Raw genomic sequence first — 24930 nt, 5'->3', positions numbered from 1 at the left:
TGAATTTTAGAAAATATTTTATTGGAACATTTTAAAGTTTAACCTTGTAGCCACTTTTATCTTTTATCACAGAAATCTAACATACTCCCATTGGAATTTGCCGGCAGAAAGGTTGGAACTAGAATGTTCAAGACATTATAAAATTTTGGAAAAGAATCAAGCATTCCATCCATCACCATATGTGCCTCCCAGAGCACAGCTCTTCCCCAATCCTGCTCCTCCGTGCTTCCTTCAGTGCTGGGAATGTGGCTTACTCTAATACCACATTTTCCTTCCTCTTCTCACTGGATCCCTCACCTATGTAAGTCCAGGGAGGACTTAACCCCAGTGGACAGTTCAGAGTACTTTTGTAAGAATTTTCTGGCTTATAGTGCATCAGCTTCCTAATGTCCCCAGAGAGGCATGCCCTCTGATCTCAGGCAAGGTCCACAGAAGTCAATTCGATGGAAATGGTTGCCCTGCCCTCTGTCATTCTGTGAAATTCCAGTCAAAGCCGGAGTCAGCATTGAGTTGATTCAGGTAAATAAATGAGAGAATTGTGACTTGCTTAGTGCCAGCAGCAAACTTAGCCTAGTAAATAAAACAAATCATTCACATGAATTATGAACACTGAGTGTGTAAATGAGGGAGTGGCAAGGGAAGGGGGCTCTTGGAGGTAGTCAGGTTTGAACTTCAGTTTGAACTTGGTTTGAACTTTAGTGCCACACTGTTGATGCAAAACCTCTGACCATTAGGCCCAGGTCCATCAGGAAACACATGGCCAAGATGAGCTTCGCACTGCAAGGAGAGAAGCCTCTGTCAGTTCTCCACTGAGACAAAGCTCTTTACGTAAAACGAGACAGATGAACCCCCATGGCCACCCCACTCCCATGTTCGACATCTGTGTGGGGAAAAGGTCTATCACACCAGAGTTTAAGAAATGAAAGATGCAGAGCACAGTAGTGGTCGACAGCTCTCTACTTTATCAGTGAGAAGGGGAGCAAGTTACTTACCTTGGGCCTTGATTTACTCATCTATAAAATGGGGATAATAATTATACCTGTTTAATAGAGTTGTTGGGATGATTAATTGATATAATGCATGTAAAGTGTTAACACAGTTCCTGGTAAGTACTCAATCATGTTGTTGTAGCCAGTGTATTATGACTGTTTTTTACTGAAGACAAGACTATGCTATGTTTGTCTGCTTGCCTCTGGAGGTTTACAAAACCAGAAAATTTAAACACCCAAGGATATCAAAATGAATCTGCTGTCTGGATTTAAGCCACTCTCTCCTACTGGGCTCACAGAAGGCATAATGTGCTGATGTCACCTGCAGTGTCACTCTGTTGGTGACATGCTGCAGAGTGGGGAAGAGGGTGGAGAGATGCCAACCACACTGGGCCTTCCTGCTGCTCGCCCCTGTGTAAAAGGATGTGAAGGGCCAACTCTTATGCTCACTCTGCTCCATCTCTGGCAGGCTAGAAGCAGGGAAGTCTACTTCAGAGGGTGGCTCAGGAAGGCTCTTTCTCTTCTCTGCAGTGCCCAGAATCATGGGCGAGAGGGCTCAGAAGCAGCATGAGGAGAAACCCAATGTGTTCTGGTGACAAAAGTACTCCCATGGAATACCACCAGCTATGCCAAGAATACAAGAGCTCTTTAGGGCACTTGGGACAGCATTGGAGGAAACGAAACAGATAAAACAAAGAAATTCACCTGCTTGCAGACAACCTCCGTGCGAACTCGTGATCCTAACGAGTGGTCCACACGTCTCAGGATCCCGGTGTTACTTTCATCAGAGCCAGACGTCCCATGAGCCTCAGAAAACGAAGGCCATCCAGTGCCAGAGCAGTACTTCTTCTCAGAACTGTGGAAGACAGTCATGACATTACGGCTGCTAAGGCTTATGAGCACACAAAGAGCATTTTATGCCCCAGCTCATTTTTCTATAGAGCAGGATCTGAGCCCCTCTCTCCTCTGCCAGATCCCAAGGCCAGGTCTGCGAACAATCAGTCCCCCAGGAATTCTGCCCACTGCACCTTCATGATTAAAGACATCGTCCTGTCACATAGAAGGATTTCTTGTTCCTTTGATGCCAAAGGCTTCTCTCTCGATGTCCGACAAGGACCTAAAGACACTAGGAGTTTTGTGAACTGTGTGGCATATTAGGAAACACAGGCCAAATCCAAGTGTTCTAAACCTAGAAAAGGGGGGAAATCAAAACGAGATAATAGTAGTGGACGGAGGGCATCGTGAACTTGGCGTATCAGAGAAGTGTGAGATCTGGTGAAACATCCATTTTCAGCAAGAGGAACTTGGGGTTATCTAAACACAGAAGCCTGGCTGCCTGCGGGGATTCAAAGGCTGCTTCTGCCACTTTCAGCTGTGGAAATCGGGCAAGGTATTTAACCTCTCTAAGCCTCAGTCTCCTCATCTGTAACACGGGGATAATCATATCTACGTCATGGAGAGGTTTTGAGGATTGAAGGAGCCACACTGTGGAGCACGTGGTAAGCGCTCATGAATGTTCACTGTGATGATTATTATTAATAAATAAGCCTGGGCACCCTGTGTCAATCACTGCAGGGAAGCCTGACCACCTGGGCAGTCTCATCCTTCACCAATGATGCTGAAAGCTGGGGAGGCCAGAGGAGCCGGCAAGAGGAGGAGGAGGAGGGCAACAAGCAAATCTACTCACCCAAGACCCACTGTAAGTGCTCTGAAAGATGAGCTCCCTTAAATGGCACTAGGAAAATATTTAAAACATTTAAACGGCAGGGAGATGGCTCTCTCTATCTAAGGAAGAGCGAGAAGAAGTGAATTATAAACTCTGCAAAAAACTTTGCCCACTGAACCTTCACGATTAAAGATGTTGTCTTGTCACAGTGAAAGCAGCAAGGAGGAAAAAAAAGTGGTGAGTCATCACATCCCTAGACTATGAACACAGAAGGGAGCTCAGTCACACCCCAGCAGAGACAGTCTAGGGTCATGCAGAGCCTCTCAAACATTCTGGTCTCAGGACCCCTTTATACTAAAAAATTATTGAGGATCTCTGAGAGCTTTTGTTTATATGAGTTATGTATATCAATATTTAATAAATTAGAAATTATAACTGAGAATTTAAAAAACATTTATGCATTAAATTATTTTTAAAAATAATAAACTTATTACATAGTAATATAAATAACATTTTTATGACAGATAATTATATTTTCCAACATGAAACATTTAGTGAGAAGAGCTGCATTGTTTTATGATTTTGAAAATTTCTTTAATGTCTAGCTTAAAAAAAAGACAACTGAATCTTCCTATGTGCTTCTGCATTCAATCTGCTGCAGTGTTGCTTTGACTGAAGTGTAGGAAGAGGATGCGGCCTTGCGGATGTGCAGTTAGAGAAGGGAGGACCTTATAGATCCCCTAAAAGGGTCCCAGGAACTCCTGGGCCCCTCAGACCACACTTTGAGAGCCACAGGTATAACTTTGAGGAGTAAAGGCTTTGCCTTCTAAAAGACTTGGGTGTGAATCCAGGCTATGCTGGTTACATCACTGCGACTTTGGCAAGTTATTTAATCTTTTAAAGCCTCAGTGTCCTAATCTATAGGACAACAATGGCATTATTACCTCACAGGGTTGCTGAGACGATTAACTGAGATATTTTCTATATATAGTGTCTTTAGCATAGTGTCGGAAACATGGCATATAAGTCAGTAGCTATTATTTCTTAATATCATCATTATCATTAATAACAGATATCTAACAAATCCACACAGCTGTGGGTCCAATTAAAAGCATCTGCACATTTAGGTTTGGGTCTTTGCAATCCTTTTCCAAGGGTTCAAAAGTATTCATCTGAGCCACTCTGGCCCAGGGAAAAACATCTTAAGTATCGTTTCATCATAGCCTTTCCACCCTCAACATTATATATAAACTAGTGATCATTAAAGGAATTTGATGGAGAATTATGAATATGATAAATTTTTTTTAATGAATGAATCTAAGACTAATAAAAGTCATTTAAAACATTTTATGGGAAATAATAAACCTTTATTGATGCAATTAACAGAATCTGGAGATTTTACCAGGTAATATAAGAGGCCTCTCATATATATTTAAGACTGGGAACCTAAATATTAAGGTTAGAAATTCCAATATACATATTTAAATGATAATCAGATTATAAGGCCCACCCTTGAAAACCTAAAACCATTCTGGATCATCTCTTCTCATATACTCTTAGAAGTATTTCTTTAGTTTTGCTATGTGTTTATTTGCTTTGTTTTTTTCTTCATTTCTGGAAATTCCTTAGCCTCCAAAAAACAGCAGAGGCACCCGCTGGTAACTGACAACTCTAGCATCTTAGAAGAATTTCCAAACAATGGAAGGAAGGGGCGGGGCGCACACAAAGGTTTTTAAACAATGTTACTTAGTTACTTGCAACATGTAGGACACCAGGAAGTTACATAAGAAGGGAACTAATATCAGGTTCTTGGTTCCTTTTATTCTAAGCCGATTTATGACCATGAAGTATGTGATCCCACAGAAGATTTTAATAAAGGCTTCCAGAATTGGCCTGTGAGAGGAGGAGAAGGAAGGGGAAGAGAGGAAGCAGGGGAGGGGACAAAGTCACATAATTCCAAGGCTAATGAAGCGACAGTCCGGAGTCCCCAGGGGAGTGATAACATCCTGAGAGTGTTCTTGACCCAGAAACCCTGGATGAAAGGTCTCTGATGTGGAGGGTCGGCAGCTCTCCCAGGACGCGCGCCATATTGGTTTGGCGTGAAGGGAAGTGTGCAGGCAGCAATGAGCCCAGCTGTCAAGAGGCAGTGGTCCACGTCCACTTGACTCTTTAACTATTTAGTTTTGGCCAACAGACTTTTCACCTCATTTTGACTCTATACAAGCATTTGAAGGAATGTTTATTTTTTTCTCTATCCCTGCTCCTATTATTAAGGCTGGAGACTGGGGACAGAGAGAGAGGGAAAATGAGAATATATCCCTAAGACTATCCTCTTGAATGGGAAGCATGCTCAGGAATATAGTCTTCATTTACAGATTCTCATTAATTAGAGATCAAGAATTCCTCATTATAAAGACACATTCATGTATATAGGCCTAAGCAGGGTCTGTCTCTAAGAATAAATCATGGCTAACATGTATTGAGTGCTTGGCATGTGGTACGCATTGCTCTGGGGCTTTTACATATATTGACTCATAACTCAGTTAATCCTCCCAACAACCTTATGAATTCTGTACTACTATCATGCTCATTTTACAGATGAGGAAATTGAGGCACAGAGAGGTTAAGAAATTTGCCAAGGTCACACAGCAATGGAGCCAGCATATACCTCTAGGCAGCCTTAACCACTCTGCTACATGGTCTCTCCTATAAACGAATGCATCTTTAAGAAGAGTATATTCTGGAACATAAAAGATTCTTATGAATATATTCTTATTTTTCCCAGTTTCAACTGCAGAAGCAGCAGCAGCAAAAATGGAACAAACTCAAAAGTCTTTAAAAAAAGAAAATGGAAACTTCAACTAAATGATTAAAAAGAAATAAATAAGGTTGGCAAATTGGCAGTTCAGTAAACAGGCCACTTGGCAAAATGGCTTCTGGAGAAAGGGCTGGTTTCCCGGTGAGTCTTGGCTGCTTCACAACCTCAGTGACCAGGGTTGGTCACTCAGCTTCCTGAATCTGGACTAGCATTGTGCTAATACAGTAGACACTGGCCATAGGTGGCCTTTTAAGTTCAAATTAATTAAATAAAATGAAAAGTTCAGTTTTTCAGCCACACTAGCCACATTTCAAGTGCTCAATAGCCACCTGTGATCAGTGGCTACCATATTGGATGGTGCAGATATAGAACATTTCCATCATTGTAGAAAGTTCTACTGGACAGAGCTTTCTGCTCTGGTCTCTCAGGTCCCTCCTTGCTCCAACACTCTGTGATTCCACGACGGAGCCTGTGTGGTGAAGGGATGTTGGGCATTGGGTAGGAAGAAGGTGTCATCTTTATAGGTGCAGAAACTGGACCACCAGTGAAGTAAAAAACGAAGACTAAAATGTGGGAGTGTGCTCTTGCAAGGATGACGTCTCATCCCTTCTTTTAATAGCCCAAAGACAAAGGCAGAATGTCTGTCCGGTTACCACGTAGTAACAGGGCAGTCCTCTACCTTTTCACAACTCGGTTCATTAGCTAAAAGCAGGTTGGCCATCTCAAGGTCCTACTTCTCCTCTTCAACAGAACCAAAGGCCAAGCAACAACTAACATCTCAGAAATATGCATCCTGCATTTTACTGTGTCAAAATTAACCCATGGCTCCCCAGGCCACCCTGGGCTGACGGCTATCTTAGAAACCTCCTCACCAGGCACTGACAGAGTGAACGGATCTGGGCAAAGGCCTGCCCCTCCCTGAGCATCCTTCCTAATCCTTCCTATCCTTGCAGGCGGGGTCTGGATTTCCAAATTCAGGCCACAGAGCAGCCAGCGGCCCAGTCTGCTCACAGCCCAAAAGACACAATGCAGCAATGCCTGATGGAAGATTCCCAGAGCTGGCTTGATTTATATTTTATTCCAAACTAATTTAGGGTTGATGCACAAGAAAGGAAAACATCTTTGAAGTTCTGAAAAACGGGACTTCAAAGATGTTTTCTTTTCTTCTCCATCGAATCTACTTTTTTTAGACTGTTTCCTGCATGTCTAAACAAAAAAGCCTTTGTTGAGAGATTTCAGATCCTGATTGACTTAAAAGAGGCTTTGAAATCAAGGGACAATTAAATTTACTTTTAGCTACATAGAAGAGGGCATGGTATTCACTGCTGTCAAGCATTGTGGGGAATCCATCCTCATAAAATTCTATATTTCTTAAATTAAATTATAAACCCATTTTCCCTGGGAGAGATACAGCTTTAATCACGTGGCCAAGCAAATACTATTATGGTTTAGATTTCTTTAAATACTTTCCCAGGAAAAAATTCTAATAGCTTTATTTTAAGGTGCCCACTAAGTTTTATTTTTGTGCTATTTCTTGGGAATACAGAAAGGAAGAATATAGGCTAAGAAGTCTTGTTAACTATTCTACATGCTAGAAATAATCAAGACAGGCAAGAATCCTACATGAACAGCTCTCTTTATAGCAACTGTGCCAAATGAGAAGGGCAATTAAAAACAACATGTGTATATATTTACCCAAGGCCTCAACTGAGACAGAGAGGTCTGAATTGAGAGGTCTGTCCTCCCTCAGTATCTCCTGATGCTAATCTTACCTGAAGAGTGGGCTGTCACAGCACACACAGTGATACATTCCCGATTCCTCATTATTCAGGTAGATCCCGCTGAAAGGCTGAAAGTCAATCAGATACATCATGTTCAGGTTTCTCCTTACACCAGCAGGAGATGATAGAGCAGACTGAAATCCAAGATTAAGTCCCCAAATAAAGGAATTTTTGTACTAATTTGACAAAGTGCAAATATCACCAGAGAGAAACTTACAACACAACGCACCCAATGAGCAGCCTGCGGGCCTGTTTACAACCTGGCCTTTATTGTGCCAAATATTCAGATTATGACATTAACAATGCTTTGTATTTAAATAGCACCTTTCATCCATGAACATCAAAGTCCGTGAAGAGGCAAGAGAACAGTCCTCCTGATTGTGTGAGATTTCAGTCTCCATTTCAGAAGAGTTAATACAATAGGAATCTAGTCAACTGTCTAAAACACTTTGAAATCTCCACTTACAGACAGAATAAAAATACGTAAAAAGAGATCGGGGGCCGGCCCCGTGGCTTAGTGGTTAAGTGTGCGCGCTCCGCTACTGGCGGCCCGGGGTTCAGATCCCAGGCGCGCACCGACGCACCGCTTCTCCGGCCATGCTGAGGCCGCGTCCCACATACAGGAACTAGAAGGATGTACAACTATGACATACAACTATCTACTGGGGCTTTGGGGAAAAAAAAAAAGGAGGAGGATTGGCAATAGATGTTAGCTCAGAGCTGGTCTCCCTCAGCAAAAAGAAGAGGATTAGCATGGGTGTTAGCTCAGGGCTGATCTTCCTCACCAAAAAAATAAATAAATAAATAAAAGAGATCGGAGTTGTGCCCTTAATATGCTTCATGTGGTGTCTGGGACACTGCATACCTAATACATGTTAAATAAGGAGCTAGATTCTCCCGATGCCTAAGTTACTACTTAGATGAAATTACCACGTTAAGTGTGGCTTCAGGAGTTCCCAGCTTTTCAACAGTCTCCCAAGGGGAACACAAGGAGACTTAAGGCAATGAGTGAGCCAAGTCAATATTTTTTTAAATGTTATTTTACAAACTGTATCTCATTGTTTACAAAAGAAAAAAACGACCATTTTTGCCCAATTCCTTTTGTTATCTCCTAGGTCAAAGAAAACTAAAGTAAAAGGAACTCTCGCACAAGCCAACTATGAAGATTCACGACCAGGGTCTGGTGGCAAGCACACTCCCATTTCACGGGACGGAAAAGCTGCTGAACCACAGAGTGGCTCTCGAATCACAGAGCTGACTCACGAAACAAGCTGGACTCCTCTGCCCTCTCTGGATGTCCCCACTGAAAAAATTCACAGTTCAGATGTTCACATTCCCTGTGGTCGTATTAATAGCACATTTTCAGTGAGCTGCATAATGGACAATTTAAATTAACCTACTGAGCCAACCATCTGGGCGCATTTGGACGTTTTCCCTCTCTAAAGACCCTAAACTTAGCTGCAGAAATCCGAACAGTGGTAAGCTGGCCTTTGTATGGCCCATCCTCCTGAATGCTTGCTCCCAGTGCTGGCACGAATTGGCATCTGTAACGAAGAGGAAGTTGCACATCCCTCCCACCTGGGCTGATGAGACACACACGCCAAGGGCCACCAGTCCTGAAGCTGATCTAGAAAAGCCTACTCATAGGATCCAGACAGCCTGATAAGATTCAAAATATAATTATGTCACTGTGGGGGACAGCTGGACAGAGGAAGTGACAGGGAATTGGTATTATAGTAAAAGAAAATTTCAGATGAAAAGGAATCCTTAGCTGACATATTTTATGAAATGACACCTATGCTCTGTGTCCTTGCCTGGTTTCCTGATGTCTCCCTCCCCCCTCCTCAATTCTATACAAGTCCTGTCACTTATTTAGGGCCAAATTCAGCTCCTATCTCAACTGATCATTCTAGTATTTACTTGAAAATCTAGCATGTACCCAGTGCTGGGCTGGGAGCTAAGGCTGCAGAAGTGGGGAAAAAATTATCCAACTCTACAGTGCCTGCACTCAAAGAATTTTGTTCCCTAGTCAGGAAGACATACGTGAGCTGACAGCTGTCACACCACCACGAGATGACAGCTCTGCTGGGGAGATTAGCAGGGGGTGTGGGTAGCACGAGTCCCGTTTCATGGAAACTAAGGGAGTTTCCATGAAGGCTCTCTGTACCAGGTAATGTCTGAGTTCAGGGTTTTTTTTTTTTCACCTTTTATTACTATTATTTTTATTTACACAGCTGATTAATATTTATTATAGGAAAATGCTGAAACACCACGCTGAGTTTTGAAGGATGAGTAAGAGTTAACCACATGAAGCAATGGGAGAGCACTTCTGACAGGCAGAGCAGCCTGGGCACTGCCCATGTGACAGAACAGGGGAAGGTGGAGAATGGAGAACGATGCTGGGAAGGCAGGGAGGGCCAGACCAGAAGGGGCTTTGATTAGACCATGCTAAAGAGTTTAAACTCTATGCCACTGAAAATGGGAAGGCACTGGAAACTTTCAACTGGGTGTGCACACGACATTCACATGAAGAACAGACTGGAGTGGACGCAAGCAGACACTGGAGGCAAAGAACTATCAAACGGCCACCAACGCAGGCCTGGATTTAGCTGTGGCAGGAGCAGTGGAATAAAAAGAGGATGGATTCAAGAACTATTTAGAAGAGAGAACTGAAATGACTGACTGTGCAGGGAGGGGGACAGGGTCAGAGATGGAATGATGTTCGAGATGCCCCCTAGATTTTCAAGGTCTGTGTGATGGATTGAACGTTTGTCGAAGTTGAATTCCTAATGTATGGTATTTGGAGGTGGGGCTTCTGGGAGGTGATTAGGTCGTAAGGATGGAGCCCTCATGAATGGGATTAGTGCCCTTATAAGAAGAGACATGTGAGAGATAATTTCTTTCTCCACTATGTGAGGATACAGCAAGAAGGTGGCCATCTGAAAACCAGGAAGAAAGCTCTCACCTGTCATTGAATTCAAAGGCACCTTGGTCTTGGACTGCCAGCCTCCAGAACTGTGAGAAATAAATGTATGTTGTTCAAGCCCCCCAGTCTACAGTATTCTGCTACAGCAGCCTGAGCTGACTGCCACAGTCTGTTGGGACCAATAGGAGTTCTCTCTTCTTTGATTTTGTCAATACAACATACCTGTTGGAAACAGATGACACACCCAAAAGGAATGATTTGGAGAAAATTTCATACAGAACTATTTACAAAGGTGGGGACAGGGCCAATGGAAACCAACAAGGGAGGGTGAAGCACCCGTGGGCCAGTGACCATAAGAATACATGACCCATACGAGGCCTGGGGGACAAATGAAAAGGGCAGTCACCAGAGCCTGTAAGGCTGCAGCTGTAGGTGAGGGCTGCCTGCAGGAGCCGCAACCTGCACTAGAGGAACACAGTCCCAGAGGGGACCCCGGATCCTCATTTCTCTATCCTGCCCTCTGATCTCACTGGCATCTCCCACTGGCCAAACGCCATCAGTAGCCAGAGGGCAAGGGAGCTGGTTACTCTTCCCAGAGCTGAGAGCCGAGTAGAGCACGTGGGAGCGGATCTGGGGGGCGGACAAAGGATAGCCTGCGTAAAACCTACCTTCTGTTGATATCTGACTTTTATTTATTGCTCAGCCAGGCTGTAAGCTCCTTGATTACACCTAGCAGAGTGCTGGCATGTCACTGCTGCCCAAGAAAAACATGTGTAACTGAATTTTAATTTTGAGTCAACAAATTTAAAGCTTAGATGTTTTACTTCTCTTTCCTTAGCCTCATGAAGCTAAGGCTTACAGTTCTGCAATATTCTAAAAAATTAAATGTGGAAAATGGATCAACTGAAAGGGATTTATAACATTAGTTAAAATAATGGATGATGCTCATTTTGTAAAATGGCCAAATGCACAGAGTATATTGCACCATCTGTTTGAGAATCCCACAGATTTATTCTCCTAAACATCTGGCAGCTCATTTCCAGGCTCTGTAGATATACCAAACCCTGCCTGGCTCTGTTCCTGAGAACAGGGCTGGCTTAGAATATTCTGGGAATACACACAACTGCACACAGAGCATCATATGTGGCTCCCTTGTGCTATCTGCAATAATGGTTAATGTAGTCTCTTTCCCAATGAAGGCTTTATTAAAATCCCACCCACAGGAAGTTTTCAAAAATACCAGTATTTCACAAGAATCTATTAGGATCTGCTGGCCTATCTAACGACTTTAGCATCAGAGAAGCTGAGGGTAAGACCATGATTAGAAGGCCAAACGCACGGGACAGCTACCTGAGCTTTGCAGGGACTGCTAAAGTAAAAATATAAATACTCTACGACTTTGCAAAACCACTGTGCTGTGGTCCACTCTGTGGGGTCTGCTTCACAAATGAAAGCATCTAATTAACCAAGTTCAATAGCTAAACTCCAGAGGCTATACATGGTCTAAGACAGACCACGTGTTAAGAAACGCGGTGCTGGAAAAATGGTATTATAATGAGGACCCACTGAGGACCGTTCGTTTGGGAAGTGAACGAAAGCTGAGATTGTTGAATGCAGTTTAAATAACGTTTCCACCTCTTAGCCCACAGTCATTCAACATTCACAAAAATTTGCTTTTTGAGTGCCTACGGTAGCCAGGCACCACGTTATGTGCTAGGGATATACCAAGGAAGGCAAACGCTGTGATGGAAAAGTACTGGGAAAAGTGAACCCAGCTTGGGGCTGAGAAAAGGCTTCCCTGTGGGAGGGGGACCGGGGCTGAGAGCAAACAGTAGGTTTGAATGAAGTGGGGTGGGGATGATGGGAGAGGAGAAGGAACACAGTTCAAGGGCCCTAAGCGGGAAGGGAGCCCAGGGTGCTTGAGAGCTGGAAGGACAGTGTGGCCAAAGTGCAGAGATCAAGAGAAAAAACGGCCCAGATTCGAGGCTGGGGGCGGTAGGCCAGGGCCAGAGCCTGTAGGGCCTTATTAGCCATTTTTAAACTTTCTCTTTACCGTGACAGCAGTGGGAAGGCACGAAAGATTCTGACCAAGGGAGTGATGTGGTCAGATTTGTGTTTTCAGAACCTCTCTTTGGCGGCCGTGTGGAGATTGGCGAGGTGAGGAGCAAGAATGGCTGTGAGCACATACGCATGGTGACGGATAAAAACTAGACTAGTGGTGGTGAGCACAATGCAGTCTATACAGAAACGGATATATAACAATGTACACCTGAAATTACACAATGTAATAAGCCAATATGACCTCAAGAAAAAAAAAAAAAATGGCTGTGAGTAGAAGAGCTGGAGCTACTGCATGCAGCCTGACGAGTGAGAGCTGGTGGGACCCTGGACCAGCGCCGCAGTGAGAGCAGCAGAGAGAAGTTGAGGGACTGGAAGGCTATTTAAGAGGCAGAATAGATGGGCGAGGTGATGGAGGGCAATGTGTCCAGAGGAAGGTTTCTGGTTTCTCTCACTGGATGGACACTGATGCTCTGAAAAGAACAATGGAGGGGACCAGGTTTGTAGGGTAGACGATGATGAGTTAGGTTTTGTAGCCAGACCTCTTCCAATCCTCCCCCAACCCCCCAATACATCTAATAGAAAACCGTAACTCAGCATAGCTCACCGGTTCAGTGCCTTTTTCTCTCGTGACGTAGAATTGCTCCGGAGTCAGCTTCTCTTGCCACTCACTCTTGGTGAGAGACGGCTCCTGCTTTGTAGGAGACCCTGTATCGTCAAATAGAAATTTTTTTTATTAAAAAAAAGCCACAATGACCTTTTCTTCCTTAGCATTCCTCTTAAAGTGCAGTAGCACCCAGCAGAATAAGCCGGTCTCTTCCCTCTCTCCCACTCCTTCCTTCCTCACAGGGACCAGAAAGTTCTGACACAAAAATGCCTTAATTGACTTATTAGTTTAATAAGAAATGAGTAATAAGTGGACAGGCAGTTTTCTAGTCCCACTGGGGCACAGGAGCTAAAGAGGCAGCTGAAAAATGAAATAATGCAGAATAAATCCTATTCAGGTACCTAAGGAGAGAAATGGATCCTTCTGCCGTTATTATTTCACAGGGGTGTTTCCTGTCAGGATACAGCTGGGAGTAGCTGAGTGATTGGAGAGAGGAGAACATTGAGCTCTTGGGTTATCCAACTCCTCTCTCTTGCTGGTTTGTAAAGATAGCTCTGACTTTGTTTGTCAGGGGAGGTCTTTAAAAAATCTTCTTGTGTGGAAAAAAGAAGAGACTCCCATAGCATATACTCCTGAGAGGGGAACTGAGGCCTCCCACAATGTCTTCTTACGCTTCATGGTTTTGCCCACATTTTGTTTTCCTTTTTTCTACCCCTCTGGTTTCCATCTTACCACTTGTATTCCGGTGCATGTAAACAAAGTTACTAGGACAACAGTCTTTAGTCAAAGGGGGTTAGGAGCCCAGTGTATATAATTAGTATTTTAATCATCCAACATTAAGAATTTGAAAGGATTGTATAATCTGTCCAACTCTTCAACTGACCAGTAAGAAAACAGAGGCCTAAAGGGTTAGTAACTTGACCACGGCACTGAAGATGAAATGTTAAACACCTGTGATGTCACAGCCCATAGAGCAAATATGGCAGATAATCATATTTGAAATTCATTTTTGGTTACAAAAAAAATGTCCCAAATAATCCTTCAGCAAGAAAAGACTTATATCTTCATCACCAGATTATGATACTGCACAATACAGTATTTTCAGTAGTGTATACTGTTGATTGCTTATGGTTGTTTATATTTTATTAAAGCATTTTTACCTATTAAATATATTAAGTTGTCCTTTCTTAAATACTTTTTATAAAGCTACAGGCATATTCTTCTTTACTATGGAAATATACGTCTGAAATTTTCCTATGGAAATATATCTCAGTTACACACAGTTTTTCAGGCACTCATCTCTTGGGGAGCAAAGCAAAATGTATTTATGTGACAATTATTACTGCTCAGTGGCTTTCAGAGTTATCATGCAGAATGCCAAGTAAGAAATGGAGAAGGAATGATAAAAATTTTTAGATCACCATTTTTGCAACTACTAAAATAATAACTGATTCAAGCAAGAATCATCAGGGGATTCTAAAACCCCCAGGTGAAACACTGTTGAAGAAGATTACTCACACATTTTCAAAATATGATTCCAAAGATGATTAATTACAAAGAAGAAAATGTACCCTTACAATGGAAAAACCTAAAAGTCACCACCTTAACCAAGTAAGCAAAGTTAGCATCACCAATAGTGGACAAGCTGACATCACGTGCCTCTGGGTGTGACGCACTGAGAAGGACAGAGCATCACCCCATCACTGTACTGCATCTATTCTCCGAGAGCTCACTGGGGACTTCTTAGTAAAACCCAGGAACACTGCATCCTTATCTCATTGACTTCTCGGTAGTATCGACACCACTGACAGCCTCTCTTTCAGGGTATATTCTATTCTCTTGGCTTCTATGACACCAAATTCTCTTGCCCCTCTAGTTACTCCCTTTCAGTATCCTTCCTCAACTCCTCTTCCTCTAACCACCCCTTGAATACTGATGTCTTCAGAGGGGTCTATTCATCCTAGGCTTTCCTCTATCATCACTCCAATACCTGCTTTGTGGGTGATTTTATCACCCATTTAATAGCTATCACCCATTTAATAGCTTAAAGTACCATCTATATGATTGGGGACTCCCAAATCTATTTTTCCCTCTACTTGAGATCTATCCACTGGGTTCCAGATCCACATATAATCAACACCTGGATATCTCCTGATTATCTCAAATAACATGCACAAAAAGACTTCATGTACCTCCCCTGCTCCAACCCAAATCTGCTACTCCTCATATGTCTTCTAGCTCATCTACCCCATGTTTCAAGCCAGAAAGCCAGGCCATTGTCCATGACTATTCTCTTTTCCTTGCACCAAGCCCTGTTGGTTCTACTTCCTAATGACTCTAGTATCTGCTCATTCTCACTTCTCCTCGGCCACTACCTTGGATCAGGCCCCCATTATCTCCAGCATAGATTATTACAGAAGTCTCTTAATTTGTATGCCCTCTACCTATCCTGACCACTTCTTCCTTTTTCTCACTGTCCCAAACTGTTCAATGCAACATAATACTCTCAAGATAAATTCCAAACTCCTTAATGTGACTTTCAAGGCCCTTCATGATCTGGCCTTGGTTACCACCTTCAACTCCTGCCTTACATTATGCTCCAGTCCTTCTGAACTGCAGTCCTCTGAGCTACTCAGAGCATGTCATGGTTTGTTCAGCTTTTTACTTGTTGTTAGGACGGAGTGAAGACTTCTAAGATCCTTACATGCTGGACCAGAAACTGAGAGTCTCCAATCTCTGGTCTCAGTTTATATGTTATATTCTCTAAGAAACCTTCCCTTACCTCCAAGTGCAAGCTTTTCCTGCGTTCTTAGAGCCCTCAGTACTTCCATGATAAACCTATTTAATCACAATGATTGCATGTTAATTTGTCTGGATGTCTCATTTAACTAGAAGCTGAAAGTCTGAAAAAAACTGTCTTTGTTCAATGTATCCCTAGTATATATTATAGTGCCTTAGCATTGAATAAATATCCATTTCTTCATTCAGTCAGTCAACAAATATTTACAGAGCACCTACTGCATGCAAGACACTGTTCTAGATATTGGGGATACAAGGGTAAGGAAAACAGATAAGAATCACTGCCCTTATTGGAGTAGAGGTAAAATTAAATAAGTAAAGAATATAGAACTTTAGGTGATATCTCAAAAATCACAGAAGAGATTAGAGTGTGAGCATGTGTGTGTATATGCATTTGTGTGTGTGTGTGTACATGTATATACACAAACAATTTCAAAGAGAGTACTCAGGAAAGGGCTTACTAAGAAGGTGACATTTCAGCAAAGAATTGAAGGAAATGAGCAAACACACCATGAGAATATCTAGGAGAAGAGCATTATAGACAAGAAGAAAAACAGGTGGGGTGTGCCTGGCACATCTGATGAACAGCAAGGAGGCCAGAGCGACTGGGGTGGAGTGAGCAGGGGAAGGTTAGCGGAAGTGAGAGCAGAAAGGTAACGGGGGCCAGATCATTTAGGACCTTGAAGGCTATTGTAAAGGACGCTGGCTTTTATTGAGAGAGTTTGGAATTCATTGGAAGGTTAGCACAGGCATGACACGACCTAACATATTTTAAAAAGGATTACTGGCTGATATACTAAAACAAATAGAAGCAGGACAAAGGCTGAAGCAGAGACACGAGTACAGAGGCTGCTCTAACACTCTGGCTGAGAGATGGAAAAGAGCTGGATCAGAATGGTGGTAGCAGAGATGCTTAGAGTGGTCAGATGCTAGATGTATTCTGATGATAGAGCCAGAGGATTTGCAGATGGATCAGATGTGCAGTAGGAGAGAGAGAAAAGGGTCAAGGGTCACTACTCCAAGGCTTTTGGTCGAGCACTGGAAGATGGGGGAGATGACAGGAGGAATAAGTTTGGAAGCTTGCTTTTGGATGTGTTAAGTTTAAAAATGCCTATTACATATTCAAATGGAGATCTCAAGTAGGCAGTTGGATATATGGGTTTAGAGTTCGGGGAGAGGTCCAAGGCGGAAATGTAAATTTAGACTCCTCGGCCTTAAGATGTTATTAAAGCCATGAGACTGGAAGATCCCCAAGTCAGTGAGTGTAGACAGAACAAGGAGGCCCAAGGGCTAGACTCTGAAGCACTCCAAAATACACAGGTTGGGATGGGGCTGACCAGTCAGAGGGGAGAGAAGGAGATTGCAAGAATGTGGTGTCCTGGGAGCTAAGTATTTTAAAGAAAATGGGATAATTTACTGTGTTGAAGACTCAGAGAGAGATGACTCGTTGACCACTGAGTTAAGCAAAGCAATGTGGAGATCACTGGTGACTCACAAAAGAACAGTTTAGGTGGAGGAGTTGGGGGTAAATCCAATTGGAATAGACTTAATAAGAGAATAGGAGGAAGGAAAGGGAGACAATGCCTAGAGACAAGTCTTCTGAGGAGGTCTGGAGGTAGCTGGAATGGGAAGTGAGGTCAAGAGCAATTTTTTCAAGATGAGAAAAATCACAGTATTCTAGTATGCTGGTGGGAGTGATCCAGTGGAGAGGATAAATTGATGCTTTAGGAAAGAAAGGGGAGAACTGGGGGGCTATTCTTGACCTTGAGTAGACCAAATATGGGAGACCAATTAAATTATGAAAAGTTTATTGACTACGTAAGCTTTAGATAACTATTCAAGACGACAATATAAGAGGTTTTACAAAGCAATGCATGCTTAACTGCCAATTGAATGGTGGAAACATTTTGAAACCATCTTAGGCTGAGTTAGCAGGGAAAGGTGTTTTTGTTGTTTGAAGAGCAAGTGGGTTTAGAACTGGTTTTAATGGATGTGAACTATGTGTTTAACAGAAGTGAAGGCATTCCATTTTAGGCAGTTTAAAAGATCTTTCCCTTCAAGTATCCATCATACTACGTCATTCCACATGTGTTCTTGGCTTTGACAAAGATCTTGCATAATTTCTATGGATAGCTAAGAGGAGGACCAACTTTTGGTACTAAGGTTGGGATTTATAGGCTATAAAGCTGCCATTATCTTCCTATCACCTTTTGGGGAGGAAGTGGAATGTGATTACAGAGAAAAGCAAATTGTCTCTTACAAGAATTGCCCTTTGTGTCTTTCAACATGCAATACAATATAATAGTTTACACTAGAAAGTGGGAATTCAAGAAGGGCTAAAATTCAGTGGGCCTCCCATGCTTCAGCTTTGACCCCAAGGCATGAATCCTGTATGGATTCCCAGCCCCCCTCCCACAGCTCTCTATATTCCACACCTATTAGAGAGTGACTGTGTTTTTCAGACACTCACCTTCTCCCTCTGCCCTAACATTTTTTTGGTTTAAAATTTATAACTAATATTTAAATTGTTAAACAAAGGAATTACTCCTTCATGTAAATACAATAAGAAAGCACCTTTTTCATGGCATTTCTAATCCTTACCTGTATGTACCTTTTACACTATTATTAAGGTGTGTGAAAAGTTTCATGGGTGGGCAACAATGTTCAGACTAGTTGAGGCTCAAGCACCAATTATGCAACATTTAGGTGCAAATCTGCCAGCCTGGAAGACTCTGTCAAGAGGAGACAGACTGCCTTGATAGCAAAATGACAAATGGTTAGTTGAGTGGTCTCACGTCGATAGTCTGTATCACTTCAAGAGGTTTCTTTAACCTGGGGTTCTGGGCTGAATTGTCTGCCCCCCACCCCCACCCCATTCACATGTTGAAGTCCCAATCCTCAGCATCTCAAAATGTAAACATATTTGGCCATAGGGCCTTTAAAGAGGTAACTAAGGTTGAATGAGGTCATACAGGTGGGCTCTAATTTATATGACTGTATTTGGAGATAGGGCTCTGAAAGAGGTGATTACATTAAAAAGAAGCCATTAGGATGGGGCACCAATCCAATCTGATTGGTGCCCTTATAAGAAGAGAAGAAAAGGCCATGTGAGGACACAGGGGGAAGGTGGCCATCTGCACTCCAAAGAGAGAGGCCTCAGGAGAAAGCAAGACTGCCGACATTTTGGTCTTGGCTTCCAGCCTCCAGAACTGTGAGGAAATTGCCTAAGCCACCCACTCTGCGGTATTTTATTATGGCAGCCCTAGCAGACTAATATAGTGTGCTTTAGGAAACAACTAAAGTTTGAATGAAAATTCCATTATAAGAAAATTCCCTGCAGTTTTACCAACCAACAATTTAGGTGCATGTCCATACAACACATGGCAAGGTCTCACTTAGGAATGAGTAGTTTCTTGGCCACCAGTGGTTAGAGAGCAGGATCCAACACTGGTCTTCTCATCCTTTTGTGTGTGTGTGTGTGTGTGTGTGTGTGTGTGTGAAGGTGTTTTTGGTCCTTAATCCACATCATCTGTACCTCATGTTGGTCCTTTTGGGACCATGTATCTTTCAGATTCCCTTTACATTCTCCTGTTATCTTCACTACCAAAAGTTTGGCTGCTGCTGTTATTGTACTCTATAGCTACACGGCTCTACCTTCAACTATGCTTTGATAAACTCGGATTCCTTTGGGTTCTTTTCTTTTTGTGTGCTGTGATTCGCACAGGCTATGTTTCTTGTTGGTTATATGTTCCATGTGGTGATCTAGCAGTTAAGACTCAGCACTGTCACTACCATGTGCCGGGTTCGTTTCCCAGTCAGGGAACCACACCACCCATCTGTCAGTTGTCAGACTGTGGTGGCTGTGTCTTGCTGGGATGCTAAAAGCTCTGCCACTTGGATTTCAAATACCAGCAGGGTCACCCATGGTGGACAGGTTTCAGTGGAGTTTCCAGAGTAGACAGACTAGGAAGAGGGACCTGGCCACCCACTTCCGAAAAAGTTGGCCATGAAAACTCTGTGTATAGCAGTGGAGCATTGTCTGATACAGCACCGGAAGGTGAGAGGATGGCACAAAAAGACCAGCAGATTCTGCTCTGCTGTCCACAGTGGTGCTGGGAGTTGGAATCAACTCCATGTCTAACGACAACAACAAATACGTTCCGTGAAGTGGCTCTCGATTTTCTCATCTTTAAGGAAACCCACTCTTGCTCATATGGTCACCCACTGGTTACCACCTTCTGATTTTGCTAATCTTTCTGGCTTTAGTTCCTATACTGCCAATTGTCACATATGAGTCAGCCTGGTTTCAATAAATACTTGTTGAAACTAAGGGAACCTTTTAGGAACTGGCATAAAAAGAATTCCCAGCCCACTCTCACCTGCAGACCAGTCTTCTCTTCTGCCACAGTGACTGGGCTGTTTGAACCTTATGTTCAGGATGGTTTCCTAGCAGAGTATCTCAAGAAAGAATGTTTTCCTGAAACAACAGATTGTTTTCTCCAGGACACTTTTTACTTTCCTCTTTCAGTTTGCTCTTTGTCAATCCAGATGACAAAATCACAGGGGCCTTGCCTCTTGCCTGTCAGAAAGCTCCACACCAGAGAACAGTCCCCTGTCACTTTCAACATCTCATTCCTCTCTCTCAATCCTCCCCAAGTCCACGCGAGTTAAATGTGGCCACACTTTTGTCCTTTCCATTTATTGATGTAATTATAACCAACAATTAATGTGTGCTTACTAAGTGCCAATCATTGTGATAAAGCATTTTTAATTCTTTTCTTAATTTACTCTGTACAACAACCCTACTGTTACCATTATTCCTATTTTATAGAAGAAAAAAAACAGGTTTAAGCTTACCAAGTTCAAGCCATGCCCAAAGTAGACACAGAACTATCACCTGTTTATCATTTTTAACGGATGCCTAATAGTTTGTTGAACCGAACTTTCATGGTTTACTTGAGCTTTCCTTAACTGATGGACATTTGGGTGATAGCCAGTTTCTGGCTCTTAAGAGCAGGCTCTTAAAAACATCATTGGACATATAGCTTTGTTCTTTTAAATTATTTCCTTAGAATAAATTCCCAGGAGAGGGTGTTTGATAAGTTACACAGTTATGTATTGGTGTCTGGCCAAATTTTAAAGCTGCTGGAGAACTTCAGATCCCAGGGCAATTCATTACGCTGTTTCTGACAGCACCAAGTACCAACATGAAGGACGAGTTTCCGCTGAAACCACTATCCTGTAACCGGGAATGAGAAGAGCTCCAGCCCACAGCTGTGATGTTTCCAGCACCTGTGGTTCTCAGGAGATCAATGCTTGGCACAGAGTAGGCACAAAACAAATATGATCAGATTGGCTGACTAGAGACACCAAGGGGTTCTGAAGGCCATGACTGGAAGTCACGTGGGATCAGCTACCACTCCATAATGCCAGAACTTTTATTTATTTAACACTACATTTTGAAAACTTCAGGGGACAAAGTTCCTAGTGACTGGGTACATTTTCGGCATAGTTAGGTATCTCTAAATGTCTTCAGTGGACACACAACAGAATTCGATTCAGAGATGGGACAGCTGGGCAGTTGCCCAGGAAGCGAATCCACAGGGGCCACTAAATTACTCTGAAATATATCTGAATACACTGTCTGTTGACGCTGGTCTCCACAGATGACTCCTCACTACTGGGTGAAATGTAAATGTGCCCCAATCCAACACAGGAGCCAAAGGCATTTTGCAGAAAACACACACACACACACACTTTTCCCTGGTCTGACAGCCACTGACAAACAAAAAATGATTATCAGTTTAAAGAGGGGACGGAATTATTAGCCCTCATGTTTCTCTGGAAACACAGAGAAACAGAGCAAGGCAGGAAGCAAAGCCACAGAATCCAAAGTCTGAACTGCCTGCTTCTCCGGCGCGATAAGCAGCACGTAGAACTCGAAGAGAGGGACAAGGCAAGAGACGCAGGCCCATCGCCGCAGAGCGCGCGGGGTCGCGTGTTGACCCAACCACCCCAGTTCTTTACCTGGAGTCCCAGGATGACCGCCGGAGGCTCCTGAGCCCGACATTTTATGCCAAAAAAAACCAGTGTGCACGTTTGGGGAGAGGATCTAAGCCTTTCCTCAAATTTTCACAGGGGTCAGTGACTCCCCCTTCCGCCCCTCCCAGCTTACAACCCACTGGCCTAGACGGCAAGGCAGCGCTGGTCCAGAAGCAGCACTGGGCCCCAAGCCGCGGCAAGCGAAGGGACACCGAGAGGCGGGGGCGGGGCCCGCGGGGCCCGCGTCCTACCTGCGCCCCCGTGGCCCGCCCTCGCGCCAAGGCCACCGCGGCCCGCTCCGCCCCGCACAGCTCGCCCGGGCGCCTCTCGGAAGAGCAGACCCCAGACGGCGCGCGGGAGGCCCGCCATGACGCCGCCGCCTGCAGGCCCGCCTCCCCCCGCCGCGCCCCGCCTCCCCTCCCCTCCCCCCCGCCGCGCCCCGCCTCCCCTCCCCTCCCCCTGCCGCGCCCCGCCTCCCCCTCCCCTCCCCTCCCGCCGCGCCCCGCCTCCCCTCCCCTCGCCCCCGCCGCGCCCCGCCTCCCCTCCCCTCGCCCCCGCCGCGCCCCGCCTCCCCCTCCCCTCCCCTCCCGCCGCGCCCCGCCTCCCCTCCCCTCCCCCCCGCCGCGCCCCGCCTCCCCTCCCCTCCCGCCGCGCCCCGCCTCCCCCTCCCGCCGCGCCTCCCCTCCCCTCCCCCCGCCGCGCCCCGCCTCCCCTCCCCTCCCCCCCGCCGCGCCCCGCCTCCCCTCCCCTCCCGCCGCGCCCCGCCTCCCCCTCCCGCCGCGCCTCCCCTCCCCTCCCCCCGCCGCGCCCCGCCTCCCCTCCCCTCCCCCCCGCCGCGCCCCGCCTCCCCTCCCCTCCCCCCCGCCGCGCCCCGCCTCCCCTCCCCTCCCCCCCGCCGCGCCCCGCCTCCCCTCCCCTCCCCCCCGCCGCGCCCCGCCTCCCCCCTCCCGCCCCGCCGCCCCTCCAAAGCGGACCACCAGCCGCTCCCCCTTCCCCCTGTGCCCTTCATGCTCCTCCCCATGCTCCTCCCCGCCAACTACTCTGCTCCTGCTCCTCCCGCGGCCCTCCTCCTAGTCCCCTCTTGCTCTACTCCCTACCTGCCTTCCCTTGGTCCTCCCTGGCGTCCTTCTTGCCCTCTACGGCTCCCCACGATGTGCCCAGCAGCCTCCCCGTGCTCTTCCCCCCTAATCTCCTCTCTGCCTGTCCTCCCCTGGCCCTGCCCCACACCACTCACTCATCCCCACTCCACTCCCCCCAGCCCAAACGCTGATCTGTTTAGTTTTTTTACATTTTCAAGAATTGTATATAAATGGAACTATAGATTAGCTTGCATTTTCTTGAGTTGCATATATATAGAATCATACAAGTAGGTACTTGATTTTGTCTGGCTTCTTTCACTCAACATAATTATTTTGAGGTTCATGTTTTTGCATGTGACAGTTGTCATTCCTTGTTAGTGCTGAATAGTATTCCCTTTATGGATGTACCAATGTATTTATCTAGTCACTTGTTGATAGACGTGTATATTGTTTCCAGTTTTTCCTTATTAGCAACAAAGTTGCTAGAACACTTCTGTACAAATCTTTGTATGTACATGTGCTTTCTTTTCTCTTGGCTAAATACCTGGAAATGGAATGGCTAGGTCATAAAGTAGGTGTAACTTTTTAAGAAACTACCAAAATATTTTCTGGGGCAGGCCGGTGTCCTGGTGGCTAGGTTCCAGCTCTCTGCTTTGGTGGCCCAGGCTTCAAGGGTGCAGATCCCCAGCACAGACTTACCCACCACTCTTAGTTTTTGTAGATGCCAAATTTTTTGGTTTTGGTTTTGGTTTTTTGTATTTGCATATGGATATCCAGTTGTTCCAGCACTAATTTTAAAAAGACTACCCTTTCTCCACTGAACTGCCTTTGAATCTTTGTCAAAAATCAGTTTTCCATCAATGTTTGGGTCTATTTCTGGACTTTCTATTCTGTTCCATTAATCGATTTGTCTATCTTTACATCAACACCACAATGTGCTGATCATTGGGCTTGGAATCATCTAGCGTCAGCATGTAATTCTGTTCTTTTCCAAGGTTGTTTTGGCTATTTTAGGTCTTTTGTAGTTCAACATAAATTTCAGATTCAGCTCAATTTCTACAATTTTGATTGGGATTGCACTGACTCTATCCATACATTTGGAGGAGATCGATATCATAACAATATTGAATCTCCTCACCGATGAATAAGATATGCCTCTCAATTATTCAGGTCATCTTTAATTTCTCTCAGCAGTATTTTGTAGTTTTCAGTGTACAGGTCTTGCAAATCTTTTGTCAGATTTATCCTGAAGCATTTTGTATGTTTGATGCTATTGTATTGTTTTATTAATTTCAATTTCTGATTGTTTATTTCTAGAATATAGATTTGTATATTGATCTTGTATTCTGCAACTTTGCTAAACTCATTTTTAGTTCTAGTAGCGTTTTTATAGATTTTATCAGATTCTCTACATAGACAATTATGTCATCAGTGAAGAAAGAGTTTTAGTTTTTCCTTTCTAATACCTTTGATTTCTTTTTCTTTCCTTATTGCACTGGCTAGAATCTGTACAATGTTGAGTAGAAGTGGTGAGAGTGAACATCCTTGTCTCTCTTAGAGGGAAAGCTTTCAATCTTTCACCATTAAGTATGATATTAGCTATAAGTTTTTCATAGATACTCTATCGGATCAAGGAAATTCCCATCTATTTGTAGTCTGCTGAGAGTTTTTATCAGGAAGGGATGTTGGACTTTTGTCAAATGCTTTTTCTGTAGTTATTAAGACAATCATATGGTTTTTATCGTTTTCTTTTTTTAATTTGATTGATTTTCAAACATTAAACCAAATTAGTACTACTCCTGTGATAAACTCCAGTTTATCTGTTTTCTTATCTGTTTTATATATTGTTGGATTTCATGGATTAAATTTTTGCTTAGAGTTTTCACGTCTATGTTCATAAGGGATAGTGGCTGTAGTGTTTTTTCTTGTAATGTCTGTTTGGTTTTGTATCTGAGGAATAAAGAAACTGATTCAGATCCAGGGAAATTAAGTAGGTTGTCCATGGTCACACTGCTAGGTAGTTGAAGAGTTTGTAAAGTCCCCCTAAAGTTTAGAATTTAGAAACTATCGAGGAATAGCAGAAGTTTAACCTACCCATCTTCAATCCCCAATCCCAAATAAGGTTAAGAAATGAATTTAACATGTGACATTATGAAAAAACATGG

At 44.0% G+C, this 24930-nt stretch overlaps 1 protein-coding gene across 2 annotated transcripts; it reads right to left on the bottom strand.

The window, feature by feature from the left end:
- MSRB2 (methionine sulfoxide reductase B2) lies at nucleotides 1–22055 on the bottom strand. Of its 2 annotated transcripts, none has more exons than XM_058532567.1 (5): nucleotides 21938–22055; nucleotides 12846–12946; nucleotides 7246–7322; nucleotides 1695–1845; nucleotides 1–777 (listed from the first exon to the last, which is right to left on the bottom strand). In XM_058532567.1, exons 1-5 carry the CDS (start codon nucleotides 22053–22055, stop codon nucleotides 673–675), a joined length of 552 nt encoding a protein of 183 aa, XP_058388550.1. In that variant the 3' UTR covers nucleotides 1–672. The 2 variants fall into 2 exon arrangements, with proteins under 2 accessions (XP_058388550.1, XP_058388551.1); XM_058532568.1 differs by lacking the exon at nucleotides 21938–22055 and adding an exon at nucleotides 21672–21898.
- Nucleotides 22056–24930: the final 2875 nt, after the last annotated feature.

Source organism: Diceros bicornis, chromosome 36, assembly GCF_020826845.1.
Source record: "Diceros bicornis minor isolate mBicDic1 chromosome 36, mDicBic1.mat.cur, whole genome shotgun sequence".
In the NCBI taxonomy this organism is placed as follows: domain Eukaryota; kingdom Metazoa; phylum Chordata; class Mammalia; order Perissodactyla; family Rhinocerotidae; genus Diceros; species Diceros bicornis.
This window is presented reverse-complemented; position numbering and strand designations above follow the sequence as displayed.

What these genes read in the sequence shown, in the direction of transcription:
- MSRB2 (XM_058532567.1), bottom strand. Translation starts at nt 22,055, where the DNA reads ATGGCGGGCCTCCCGCGCGCCGTCTGGGGTCTGCTCTTCCGAGAGGCG. An exon ending in GGCGGGCCACGGGGGCGCAG is followed by an intron (nt 12,947 to 21,937) that starts GTAGGACGCGGG and finishes TTGACGATACAG; the next exon opens with GGTCTCCTACAAAGCAGGAG. An exon ending in GAGAAAAAGGCACTGAACCG is followed by an intron (nt 7,323 to 12,845) that starts GTGAGCTATGCT and finishes ATTGACTTTCAG; the next exon opens with CCTTTCAGCGGGATCTACCT.